We start from the raw sequence: 14,506 nt of genomic DNA on the forward strand, positions 1-14,506 counted from the left end.
TTACAAAGTCACACTAGCGATTCTGGTGTGGCAAATGCAACAAAGTCAATTCAGTTCCTATGGACTTTGTAGCATTTGCTGCACGGGAATTGCTAGTTCAGCTTTGTAAAGGAGCCCATTATTTGCAAAGAATGCACGCTATTTTTCAATAAGGCAGGGTCTCCTTGTCTCCACCCCATCGCCCTATTAAAAAATAGTGTGCACTCTATGCAAATGGTATTGCAAACAGTGTACATTATTAATGGCATTTTCCCAAAAAGAAAACAAAACCAAAAGTGGTAAAACAACATGGGAAATTAAACAGAATGAAATTGTTTGATTTGCACACCTGTAGTAAGAGTTACTGCTTAAGTTGAAAATTAATTATTTTGCTTTTGTCTTCCATATTTTTTGTTATTGTAGCTTGTCCAGTGGGAACATTCAAGGCAAATCAAGGCGTTGGTGTATGTGCCCCATGCCCCCCTAACAGCCGTTCCACAGCAGAGGCCTCACCTATCTGCACCTGTCGCAATGGCTACTACCGGGCTGACTTTGATCCTCCGGAAGTGGCATGTACAAGTAAGTAATGGCTTGCTTCAGCAGTAAATCACCTCAGACAATTCTTTCATTTCTGCACTAGGTTCTTTCCTATAGCTTTGGCCCATAGATTCAGCACCAAGGTAAAATAAAAACAAAAAGATGCTAATATCTAGCAGTTCTGCCGGTTTGCTTGTATTTTGAGCCACCCTTTAATATGGTGATTTTACTCCAGAATTTTCCATGCCAAAAGTCTTACCATATCAGGTAGTAAGATTAGCAAGAGAAAATCCAGACTAAACCACCACACTAAAGGAGGGCCGCTGAGCGGTTGAGCCAGGCCCCCAGGACCGCCACTGCCACCCCCCCCCCCCCAGAACGCCGCAAAGCCAGACCATAAAAATTGTGTGTGTGTAAGGGGGGGAGGGGCGGAGCCCAAATAGGAGTCTCAGCAGCCATTTTGAAAACCTGGCGGCGCTGCCTGCAGCACAGAAGAGCAAAGTGGAGACGGAGGAGCAGCAGAGGGAAGGAAAGAGTGAGATTCTTTCCTGCCCCTGCAGCCGCAGAGGCCACTACACAACCAAGGTAGCCTTCAGGAATCAAGGCAGGACTTCTTGGGAGGGTTGTATTGTGTATGTATGTGTGTGGGGTTGTATTATGCGGGAGGGGGTGGCAGCATTACTGCGGTGGGGGGGGGGGGGGGGGTGGCACAGTATAAGTCATCACAAGGACAAAATATAAGAAAACCAATAGACTGCATTAGGGGCTTATAGCCCATTTAGTTATGTTTAAGCAAATGAGAGATCTGCATGAAAACAAATATTTATTTTTATTATTTTGACTTCTGAAAACCACTTGTCACTAAAACATGCTCAAAACAGAATAATCCATTTGTACAAAAGAGATGAGGTGAAGATGTGATTCCATGTGGTCCAATGAAAGGAGAGCTTAATTTTACTTGCAATTTCTATAACACCAGGCTTCCCAAGGAAGATTAAAACAATAGTTAAGATGAACCCATCAGTAAACAGGATATCCTCACGAAATTTGGCCATGTATTACTGTATTGTGTAGAACAGTGTAGAAAAAGGAGCACAAAATACAGCCTTAATTAGTGCTGTTTCCACCAGCTACAATAATTTTTAAGCAATTTTAGTGATATTCAATTTTATTTCATGATATTTATATCTACACATGGGAAGCTTTCAAATAGGGATGGAGAAGAGAGAAAGGAGATGCTGGCCGGGGGGGGGGGGGGGGGGGGGGGGGGGGGTTGGGGTGCCAACTGATAGTTTGCAGGGGGGTGCAAGAGACCCTAACACCGGACCTGCCCTTAGGGTGTGACCTGTCCAGGGACAGGTCAAGAACATCATTGAAATCGCCCCCGACCAGTACAGGCACTTGATCAAACTTTACCAGATCTCTAAAAAGTCTTATCAAAAGTGTTTGGAGCATACACGTTACATAACAGGAGTTTCTGCACATTCAAAGTGACTAAGGCCAAGACAAATTTTCCCTTATCATCTGAAATTACTCTGTGAGTCACCAATGAATACCCTTCCCAATCAGTATTATCACTTCTGCTTTCTTTCCCACTGCATTCGAAGTATATGTAGTTCCCACCCACCATCTACAGAGCTTTGAGTGCTCCTGGGCAGCTAAGTGTGTTTCCTGTAGGAAAGCTATGGAGGCCTGCCTTTTATTGAGTAGTTGCAGGATTTTCTGCCTCTTAATAGGTGAATGTATACCTCCCACATTCCACGTCAATACATTAAGTGACATCTGTAGTTTGCATTGTGAATATCTGTCTATTAGGTGCAACTATATCAGAGAAACCTAGGGATGTCCCAGCCACCATCCCCACGGCCAACAGAAAAAAAGATCCAGCAACGTAGAGGTCCCATCGTTTGTCCTACAAAAAATGCAACTGAACACACCTAAGTCTGCCATACCCCTTCCCTAACTCCCCTTTACTACCCACCTCCTGCTACCCAACCCCTCTCCCCCTTCCCATCCCGCCTCTCACTAACCGTCCACTCTCCAGAAAAGACAGGTCACTAGCAACTCTGTGCCCTAACTTCCATCCCACACAGCAGAATATCTATCTATCTATCTATCTATCTATCTATCTATCTATCTATCTATCACTTTTGGTGTAGTGCTTGCAGAGCCCCCTCTTTCCTGCCCGGCGCTTCTGCAGACTGTCTTGTTCCCAGTGCCGCTTCAAAATTGCTGCTGAGAAGTCTTGCAAGGTCACTGCTTGAACTCTTGGCAGCCATTTTGAATCAGTGCCAGGAGCAAGAGAGGTCTACAGCCACATCAGGCAGGAAAGAGGGGGCACCTACCTGTCCCAAAGAGGCCACTAGACCACCAGGGCAATACAGTAAGGTACAGGTGGGGAGGGGTAGTGAATGGAGTCATGTGGGTGTAGGGAGGCTGGAAAATTGGAGAGGGGATATACATGGGGGAGAAAGAGGGAATCTGTCTTTCTTTGAGGTGGTCAAAGTGACAGAGGGTAGGCGGGGTGTGATGGGGTGTGAAGGGGCAGGGCAGGGTGTGCTAGGGGGCAGGGTGGGGTGCAATAGGGGGCGGGGCATGTGTCCTCTTTTTTTCCTTAGGTCAAATATGTTAACCCTAGGTGGATACTCATGCAGAAAAGCAAAAAAGCAGAGGCAGGAAAAGGGCAGGAGGAGAGGAAGGAAAAAGAATCCCATGCTGGAAAGACCCATCAGTCTGAGCCCCCGCATACCTATTTAAAAAGCCAAGCTTTCAGATTGGCCTCGAAAGTCTTAAGGGAAAGTTTGCTGCAGAGAGAAAGTGGGAGAGAATTCCAGATATGAGGTGAGAGGAAGAAAAAAGCACCTTGTCTAGTAGATTTGTAGTGTGCAAGCTTGGGGCTGGGAAGCACAAGGTGCTGATCATTAAAGGAATGGAGAACCCTCGCAGGAGCAGGGCCGGTCTTAGCAAGTGCGGGGCCCTGTGCAGACCAATTTGGTGGGGCCCCATCCTAGCCCCACCCACCCACCCTAGCCCCGCCCCCACCCTAGCTCCGCCCCATTGATAAGATTATTCCATTTTTAGAAAATTTTTTTATTTATGAAATTTCAAATAAAGACAAATGAAGCTAAACTTGTACAAAAAAAAACCTGATTGAAATAATAAGCACAATGCTATCATGAAACCTCCCCTCCCCAGAAATTATTTAGTTCAAGTCCACTACAATTAGTAGTTCCAATTCTCATAACAAAGGAGAATAAAGGAAATCTGATCATTTCTATAGATCACCTATTAGGGAATCATATAAATGAGAACTATTGAAGTAAAATAAACAAAGAAAAAAAATTAATTGAAAAGATTCATCCGCTCTTTTTGCTATTTATTGGTGGTTTCCTTTTTTTATGGAGTGAAGGAATAGCCCAATAGTCTTTAAAATTGTGAAACAGTATAATAGAGAGGGAGGAATGAAAGGAAAGGCCTAACGGAAATGAGCAGTTAGGCAACATGATTGACGAGAATTATCAGGTTCCATTTGCAATAATCAACAAGAAGACCACTTAATTTAAAAAGCTTCCTCTTATAAGAAAAAAAGCTATCATACATTGCCTTGCCTTAATGGCACAAACTGTAGCCCTCCCTGTCTCTGTTGCTCCACTGCACACAGTCGCTCGCACCACAGCGATGGCTCACCTCGGCCCAGGCTCCAGCTTTTCCCGCTCAGTGACTCCCGCTCTCGCGGAAACAGGAAACACCTCATCAGAAGGCGGGGCATTGAGCGGGAAGTGAAAATGCTGGAGAGGTGAGCCGTCGGCGTCGCTGTAACTGTCTGTCGCCGGGGCCGTCGCTGGTTCGCTGCAAATGTAGGGGTCCGGTCCAGGGAGCTCAGCTGACGGCAGGCCCAAGCGGGGGTTGGGCGCCGGTGGCAGGAGTGGAGCGGCCGACTGGACGAGCGGGATCATGATGCGCATTGCGGTCGTCTGAGCGGAGGTCGGAGGCAGAGTTGAGGCACGCCGCATGGGGCCCCCTTAGGCGCAAGGCCCTATGTGGCCGCCTCGGTCGCCTCTGCCTAAGACCGGCCCTGCGCAGGAGAGTAAGGAATGGTGAGGAAGGCAAGATAAGTTACAGTAGAAATATGGGTTGCCAGATTCAGACTACTACCAATACTGACAACTTAGATATTACCTGGTCAATAGTCATCTGGCAGCAGTCAGTGTTTTTTTTTTTTTTTTATATTCATTGTCGGCCATATCTGGGAACAAGCATTGAATATCTGTGTCTGGATATATGCTGGCTGCTGGGATTTATGCGGGTCCTGGCCACATATGACGCTTATGAAGGACCTGGCTGAATATTGTCTGGGACTCGTATAAGGAAGTATCAGGTCATCTTACCCTACCGCCGGATCCCAATCCTCCCTCCCAATCCCCTCTCCAGGATATGCCATTTGGAACAGTAGAAACTCCCATCCTAATCCTCCTTTCCAGAATTCTCCCATGGAACAGCAAAAGCCTCCTCCAGGACTTCCAATAGAACAATAATAGACCCTTCCCCACCTCCTCACATCATAGTACGCCCCTCCCCGGGCCTACATTAACATCCTTGGTGGTCCACTGGGAAAACAGGGCAGGAACAAAGCCATTCACTCCTACCCCTAGTGGCTGCAGCTTAAAAATAGTGGCCATGACCTCTAGCAGTAGGTTCTTTCTCCCTCCCCAATATCTCTCACTTCCTGTGAGCATTCCATGATCATTCATTGGTCCTCCACCTCCTCTTTTCAACTTTGATAGCAATGGCAGCATCTATATAGTTCAGGCACAAAAAAGACCTGTCCTACTGTGGCAATTGTTTTCACGTCTTTTCCTGCAAAGTTTTTTTCCATTTCAGACACATTCATGTTGACAAGAGAAGAAGCTTCCATATGTAATCCCCTGGGAAACTGGAAGTGAAACTAGATGGATTTCTTAGGGGACTACTAAGATTGGTATTAGGAGCTCACTAGGGAGAGGGATAGTGTTGGGGGAGGGGTGTTTGAAGAACCCAGCCCAAAGGGAGGTATTGGGAGTTGAGTGACAGGGGAATGTCATACGGGGGTGGGGGGGTGGAGTTGAATGTTATAAAAGTTGTAGTATTATAGATCACATGGTCTTTGGTTGCCCTTACCTTCAACAGGACCTGTGAGGAGAGGGGTTATCCTGACCAGGCCCAATAACCTAAGGCTGAATAAAGAAGTAGTTTCTGCTGAAAGAGCAGTAACTGAGAGGAGAGCTCCGGGAAGGTAGAAAAGGTAAACCTCTGGGAGCAGAACAGGAAGAAGCCTGTTTGGTGTCAGAGTGAGGAACTCAAGGGAGTGCCTCGCTGAGAGGTGAAGGATGGACAAGGAGGTCTGATCACAGAGAGGTACAGTGGCTGGGAAGAAATCCAGTGGGATGTTTGCCGAGGAAGGAGAGGGAAGCCAAAGCCTTGGATTGTTCTGCCCGAAAGGATGCGTATAGGTGGCCTGGACAGTATTGAAAATATGTAAATACTATAGGATTTTTAAAGTATATCAACTCAGTTTTCTAAAACCTCCACTAATAGCATAGACTGTTGTTAATGCCTATACCAATAACATGGACTACTGTTGAGTGAATAAGATAAAGTTTGGACATCTGCCTGTTGCAGTGTTCCAATAAAGTTATTACAACCATTGTCATGGAGAGTTTCTTTGGAGTGCAAGTGAAGTCATTTTGCTCAGAGACTAAGAGAGGAATAATAGAGTGTGGCTTAACACTCTATGGCTTGCAGGGATCATCAAACCCGGCCCTGGCCTACGCCCAGTTCAGTAAAGCAGAACTTTTGTTTGTGTCCCTGCCCGATCCGAGAGCTTAGCTGGTGTCCAGTACGTGTGGTGGAGACCAGGGTTACACATAGAAAGAGTATTCCCTTGTACCTAGGCTCCATACTGCTGAAAATTTCACAGGCAGGACTGGCAGTTCTTTCTTTTCTCTGTTATGAGCTTTAAGGAGTTGGAGGAAATGTAGAGGCAGACTAACGTAAGGCAGAGGCAGTTGAAGAAGACCACAGGCAGGAAAGGCATTGCAGAGGCAGCCTAAAATATGAGTTAAATGATACCTCCTCATATTTGTTTAATATCAGACAGGCATTTTTTGTTAAGAAGACTGTTGGTGTCATTATCCATGCAATACCTGCTTCACAGACAAATGACCACTATCTGCCTTTTACAGTACTGTCAGTTGGTCAGCCTTTCACTACTTGGCTTAAGATTGAATGAGAAAGTAGAAATCATGCAAAATCCTATAGATCAACCCAGATAGGAGTGGTTCGGAACCTAGTACTCTGGGCACATCCATCCAGTTGGATTTTCAGATTTCCATCATGAATATGCATAAAATAGATTTGTATGCACTACTTCCTTGACGGATATCCTGAAAATTTGGCAGGCTGGGTGTGCCCTGAGGACTGAGAAGAGAAGCACAGCCAAGTAGCATGCCTCGCTGAAGAGGAAAGACTTAAAGATGGTATTGTAGGATAGAATTAATGAAAAGAAAAGTGTTCACTGGGTAAATGGGATCATAGAGTATTATCTGGTTTGAAGGTTTGAATAGCTTGCCTGTTCCCTGACAGCTTCATGGGATAGGGTGACAAGAGGCTAAGGAGGCTGAGCCACTTTCCTTATTTTATCCGTTTCACATACATTCCTTCATCAAAGAAAAAGATAGAAGATGATAGACTTGATAGCTGATGGGGAGCTTGTTGTGTGTAGGAGAGGAGTATATGTAAGAGGAAACAAGGGGCAAGGTGGAAAAACAGTAATAATAGGAGTGAAAACAGAAATGCAATTCAGCGATCTGCTTTACTAAAGAAAAAAAATTAGCCAATCCTCTGAAAACAGGTAATTACAGTCCTTTAAAGTGAGTGTCTGTGAGATGGGGTTTCGAACAGCTTGTCTGAAAATAATCACTGTTATATTTCAGAACGTAAAAGGTTTCTAATTCTCCTCAGTCTTTCAGAGGAGACTGTGTACGCTAAGCCTTTTCATAATGTTGCAGTATATTTTTTCTTTTTGCTTTTGGGTGGCATGTTAATGCTTGTGAACATGAGAGGCTGTTAAAGCTGGGCATTGTGCAGGTAAATGCAGGGTAAATTTCACAAACTCATTGTATTTTAATTTAACTGAGCCAAGGGCGTAGCCAGAGGGCCGATTTTGGGTGAGGCTGAGCCCAAGGTGAGTTCACCCCCTAACCTTCAGTCACACTCTCTATCCCTCCCCTGCAAACCCCAAATGTTAAATGCCTGAGCTGGTGGGGATCCCCAAACCCCCTCAGCTGAAGACTTCCTCAGGCAGCAGCACTTGCCTCGAGTTGATGCTGCTGCCAGCACGTTACTCCTGCTCAGTGCTTGCGTATGTGCATGTTCAGAGGGGCCAGTGTCAGCATCAGCTCAAGGGAATTGTTGGCTGCCCCAGGAGGAGGAAGTGTTTAGCTGGTGGGGTTTAGAGATTCCCGCCAGCCATGGCAAGAGTGCCACAATTTTGGGTGGGCCTGAGTTCAAATTGGGTGTCAACTTTTGGAAGAGCACTGGCTACCCAAGGAGGAGGAAGTCTTCAGCTAGTAGAGTTTAGAGATCCTCGCAAGTCACAGCTAGAATGCATGAGTGGGCATGAGTCCAAATTAGGTAGATCCCAGCCCACCTGTACTAGTACTCTATAGTACTAGTGCTACTAAATATATGCAGTGCTGTATACATTATAAGCAGATACTTTCTCTGTCCCTAGAGGGCTCACAATCTAACTTTTTGTACCTTGGGCAATGAAGTGTTAAGTGACTTGCCCAAGGAGCCACAGTGGGGCTTGAACCCAGGTCACCAGGATCAAAGCCCGCTGCACTAACCATTAGGCTACTCTTCTTGAGCTATCCTTAATGGAACACTTTAACTCCATGAGTAGAGGCCGTCTATACCAGTGGTTCCCAACTTTTATTATGTAGTGGCATACTTGTCACTGGGTTTATCCTGCCATGGTAGATCATCACGTTCCCTTTCCTCCATTATTTCCTCTGACATCATCACCTTCCCTTCCCTCCTCCCCTGCGGGTATTATTTTCCCCCCTTAGGATTATTTCTAGTCCGTGAGAGAGATGAGGTCAGCAGTGTTTCTTGCCGGCTGCTGCCTCCCCCTTTGCTAGTTTCCCTCTGAAGCTGAACTGCACGAGCCCTGCAGCCTTGCAAAACACACTGGCCCCATGCAGTTTTGACTTTAGAAAGAAACACCAGAAGAAAACTTCCCAGAAAACCAAAAATCAGAAGTCCAATTTCTTCAAGAATTCTGACACAACACAGGCTGTGTTTCAGCAACATTAGACAAACAAAATAACATAGAACCCCTGAAGAAGGCTTGTTGCCAAAACACTGCCTGTGCTGGATCATAATTGTCAACGCATCCTGCATTGTAATATTGGAGAATATACGCTTATATATTTTTGAAGAAATTGGACTTTTGGTTTTTGGTATTCTTGGAACTATTCTTCTGGAGTCTTCTACTTCTTGTTGGTTTATTTGACTGTTGTGGAAGCCCTGCTTTCCTCTTTCTTTTTGGTTTAGAAAGAAACTGACAGAGGAAGTGGCAGCAGGTGGAGGAGATACTGGAAGAGAGAGAGACAAGGATTTTGCCTTCTACAATGGTGACTGTGACCCATCCCCAAGTTCCTCCTATGCGAGCAGCTTTCAACCCAATCCTTGTGACACACCCAGCCAGCCTAGTTTTCAAGGTCTCCACAATGAATATACATGAGGTGGTTATGCATGCACTGCCTCAAGTGTATGCAGATCTAGCTCATATATATTGACTGTGGATATCTTGAAAATCAGACTGGTTGGGTGTGCCCTTAGACCTGGGCTGAGAACCACTACTCTACACGTGCAAATCTATTATTACCTGCACATTTTCTGCTGTAGCAGTACTGAGTCCCATAACTCCTTCACCTTAACCTGAAGTTTCATAATGAACATATCTAGTCCTGAAGCAACATGATGAATATTCATGATCAATATTTGCATACCTTTGGCTGATGGCTGTTTTAGTAGCATATTTTGGTTACTCTGAAAACCAAATCACTTTCCTGTCAACAACAGAACCGGAGTTGCACTCCTTTATGTAACGCTTCTGCTGTATGAATACTGGTCTAACCACACAAACCTGCACCCTTCCTGCTCTTCTGCTGTACCAGTACTGCTTCTGCACCAAAACCTATCCACTAGAATCCACAGAGATATTCAACGTGGTTCAAATGGGTAGGAGAAACTCCTATCTGCATAAACCACGCAGTACAGGCCAAACACCAATATTTGGCAGCACTTAGAGCTAGATTCTATATATGGTGCCAAAAAAATATGCCTAGGTGTATTCTATAAACTATGCCTAAAGTTAGGTAAGGTTTATAGAATACACCTAGGGCATGACACAAATCGGAAGATGGGCGTCTTCTCTCAGGGTCGCACAAATCGGCATAATCGAAAGCCGATTTTGGGCGTCCCCAACTGCTTTCCATCGCGGGGACAACCAAAGTTCCCGGGGGTGTGTTGGAATCATAGCGAAGGCGGGACTGGGGTGTGCTTAACACAAGGGCGTCCTCGGCCGATAATGGAAAAAAGAAGGGCGTCCCTGACGAACGCTTGGCCGACTTTACTTGGCCCATTTTTTCTTGTGACCAAGCCTCAAAAAGGTGCCCGAACTGACCAGATGACCACCGGAGAGAATCGAGGATGGCCTCCCCTTATTCCCCCAGTGATCACTAACCCCCTCCCACCCTAAAAAAAAAAACTTTAAAAATATCTTTTGCCAGCCTCTATGCCAGCCTCAAATGTCATACCCAGCTCCCTGACAGCAGTATGCAGGTCTCTGGACGTTTTAGTGGGTACTGCAGTGCACTTCAGGCAGGTGGACCCAGGCCCATTCCCCCCCCCCCCCCCCACCTGTTATACTTGTGGTGGTAAATGTGAGCCCTTCAAAACCCACCACAAACCCATTGTACCCACATGTGGGTCCACCCCTTCATCCCTTAGGGCTATGGTAGTGTACAGTTGTGGGGAGTGGGTTTTTTTGGGAGGGGTTGGGGGGCTCAGCACAGAAGGTAAGGGAGCTATGCACTTGGGAGCAATTTCTGAAGTTCACTGCAGTGCCCTCTAGGGTGCCCGGTTGGTGTCCTGGCATGTGAGGGGGATCAGTGCACTACGAATGCTAGCTCCTCCCATGACCAAATGGCTTAGATTTGGTCATTTCTGAGATAGGCGTCCTCGGTTTCCATTATCGCAGAAAACCGGGGATGACCATCTCTAAGGATGACCATGTCTAAGGTCGACCTAAATGTTGAGATTTGGGCGTCCTCGACTGTATTATTGAAACGAAAGAAGGACGCTCATCTTGTTTCGATAATACGTGTTTCCCCACCCCTTCATGGGAACGTCCTGCGAGGATGCTCTTAGGAAAACTTGGGCGCTCTGTTCGATTATGCCCCTCCACATGTGAGTACTAATAGTTTATATTGAAACCAATAATGAACAGGCAACCAACGTAAATTCTGAATAGGAGAGATATGATGAAATCTGTGGGCCTTGCATCATATCCTAGCTGCTGTGTTCTGAAGAAACTGAAGATGCTTAAATGATGTTGTGGAATACCTGTATAAACCACATTACAATAACATAACATAGCATAGCATATCGGCTCTTATATACTGTGTCAACACCAAGAGGCTCGGAACGGTTCACAACAGGATAAAGATGCACATAAACAAAATTTAGAAAAAAACTAAAAAGTCCTACATACAAATACTGTTGTGTATGAAATACAGATCTTACATTAACTATAATTCATGAATAATACTTGGTGAAAAAAGAAATCTATGAGATTTCCGGAACTGTAAATAATTTATTTCAGTCTGATTAATAATAGGCAAGGCATTCCAAATAGAGACTACAGCCAATGTAAATAATGTCTTGGTAGTGGAAACAAGGCGAGAGGCAGGAGGCCTTTGGTGGGCAGGGTTAGCATGGTTGATGTGTGACTTGGCTTTCAGTTCCGTACACCTTCTTCATCTTTCTTATTATCTTCTCTATACCTGTTCTATTTGTATTATGAGTTTTTCTCTCTTTCCCGAAGAGGTCTTTTACTATGTCGTGGTAGTGTTTTTAGCTCGCAGTAGAAATCAGCTGGCAGTAAACGTTTAGATGTCCATTATATTCCTAAGGCAGCTTGGCATTTACCGCTAGCTGATTTCTACCACAAGCTAAAAACAGTACCGCAGCTTAGTAAAAAACCCCTGATTTTGTTATTGTGGCTTGCCTAGAAAGGTAGTATATTAAATCAATAAATGTAAACATTGACAAAACCAGAGCAATAAGAAGCCAATATAAAGTATGAAAGTCAGAGTAATTCCTTACAGAGTATTGGTTCAAAGTGAAAACTGCGGCACAGACTAGGTAGTACCAGGGGCAGTCTATGGGCAGAGCTTAGGCAGAACTGGCAATTTAACCAGTTAGTGATATTATTCAGTCTGCTAACCAGTTAAGTAAATGTAAAATTGGTCTAACTGTGTTCACTGAGCTCACCAGGCACTGGTCTGAATATTGGCCAGAGCCCGGTTAACTTCCGAGTACCACAGCTAACCAGGATGCTCAATGCTGGTGCCCGGACATCACCAAGCATTGAATAGCTGGGCATAATTCAGTCCAGGACTATCAGCAACTTAAAAAACACTGACTGCCACTGACTGAATATTGGGCCTGTAGTAACCAGTAGCAGGACACAACTAAATGGCTCATCCAATCTCACCATTATTTGAGTAAGTTTATAAAATCATTTTCACACATATATACCAATTTATACATGTATAATGACTCTATAAAATTGCCCCCACGTAAGCATACACGTGATAGCAACATTGAGCATACCTGTATGAGGTTTGGGGTGGAGCTTGGGTGCTGTGTTTTATGTATATTAATTTGTTTTACCCATGACCTTTGCAGGAATCTCACATAGGTGCCTATGGGGCTCATTTTCAAAAGAGAAAAATGTCAAAAAAAATGGCATAAATCTGCATTTGGATGTTTTTCTCACAAAAATGTCCAAATTGGTATTTTTGAAACCAAACCATCTAAAAATTGGTTTCAAAAATACCAATTTGGACGTCTTTATGAGAAAAACATCCAAATGCAGATTTATGCCATTTTTTTGACGTTTTTCTATGAAGTCCGTTAGAAATGTGTTCAACTCACAAGGAGGCACGTTAAGGGTGGGATCTGGGCGTTCCTAACACTTGGACAGTTTTTTGCCATAATGGAACAAAACAAAAACGGCCAGGACTAAAACTAAGACGTTTTGAGCTAGACCTATTTTTATAAAGAATAAGGCACATAAAGGTGCCTTAAATGACTAGATGACCACTGGAGGGAATCAGGGATGACCTCCCCTTACTTGCCTAGTGGTCACTGACCCCCTTCCACCCCCCTACAATGTGATTGAAAACATTACTTACCAGTGTCACTGTCAGCCTCAGATGTAATACTCAGGTCCATTAAAGCAGCATGCTGGTGGAGTAGTCTAGTGGTGGGTGCAGTGCACTGCTGACAGGAGGACCCAGGTCCATACGTCCCCCTACCTGTTACTCTTGTGGTGGAAACTGTGAGCCCTCCAAAACTCACCAGAAACCCACTGTACCCACATATAGGTGCCCCCTTCATCCACAAGGCCTATTGTAGTGTTGTACAGTCGGGGGAGTGGGTTTTAGGGGTCTCGGCAGACAAGATAAGGCAGCAACAGTGAGATGTGTACCTGGGACCATTTATATGATGCCCATAGCAGTGCCCCAGTGCTCTGCAGGGGTGTCTGTATGAACAGTCTACTAAGAATGCTGGCGCCTCCTACATCCCAATGGTTTGATTTTGTTCATTTTTCACTTGGATTTTTTTTTCAAAAATGGGCCAAAAGACAAATACACAGAGCACAAAAATGTCTAGCAAATAGCCATTAAAAAAAAATGTTTTTCTGTTTTGAAAATGGCTATATTCCCCACTTGAATTTTGAACGTTTTTAGCAAAATGTCCAAAGTTAGATTAGACGTCATATCGAAAATACCCCTCTTTGTGTTCTTATAAAAGTGGAACTTTTTTGTCCTCTCAATCCAGGTGATCAGTTGTAAAGTTATTTTATAATTTTTACCTGTTCTGATATTGGGATCGCTCAGAACCCTGTCTGAACACTGTTTACCTGACCTGCAGCACCTCTGTCTACATCTTGATTCTTTGATTAGATAAAAAGCATTAGCTATCCACATGTATTCAGCAGCCCCTTTTTATACTTTTCTCACAGGCTGATGTGCCTTCCTATTTAGTTTTTTTTTTTGTTGCAAGCAGATTGCCTCTTTGTTTTCTTCTCAGCCTGTGACGCTGCCTTTATAAAATTCCTATTAGATCAATACAGATAGACAGTATGCCAGTTAAAAATATTATACCACTTTGCTTCTAAATGCACGTGTGTTGTAGCAACATTGCGGAAGTATGCACAGCATCCTGTGTGTCTCCAGCACACATTGGAGACCAAGAAGAGCCACCAGGAGTAAATTTATTGGAGTGGGAGGAAAAACATAAATAAATGAAATGGATTTTTTCTTTTCTTTTCTTTTTTTTTTTAAATAAAAAAAGGGAAAGGACAGCAGTTTTAAGCTATTTGATCAAAATACTTTCATCCGCAGTAACCGTGGCAACAGATCAGAGCGACAGTAAAAGTGCCATAATTAAGGGAAAAAAGAAAAAGGAGAGGGAGGGAAGGCAGTGGGGAAGAAGAGAAACTAGGTCTTCCTTTGAGTTCATTTCTCTAAGGCAGGGGTTCTCAACCCAGTCCTCGGGACACGCCTAATCAGTTAGATTTTCAGGATACCCACAATGAATATGCGTGCACTACTTTCATTGTATGCAAATCTATCTTATGCATATTCATTGT

General features: G+C 44.4%; 1 protein-coding gene across 1 annotated transcript in view; it reads left to right on the plus strand.

Moving 5' to 3' along the window:
* The window catches only part of LOC115478342 (ephrin type-B receptor 1-like), a 421,749-nt gene that overhangs the window by 221,568 nt on the left and 185,675 nt on the right, over positions 1–14,506 (plus strand). Inside the window, 1 exon segment of the mRNA XM_030215646.1 lies at positions 403–558. Within this exon segment, the coding sequence (XP_030071506.1) occupies positions 403–558 (156 nt within the window).

The sequence above is a fragment of the Microcaecilia unicolor genome, chromosome 10 (genome assembly GCF_901765095.1).
Source record: "Microcaecilia unicolor chromosome 10, aMicUni1.1, whole genome shotgun sequence".
Taxonomy (NCBI): Eukaryota; Metazoa; Chordata; class Amphibia; order Gymnophiona; family Siphonopidae; genus Microcaecilia; species Microcaecilia unicolor.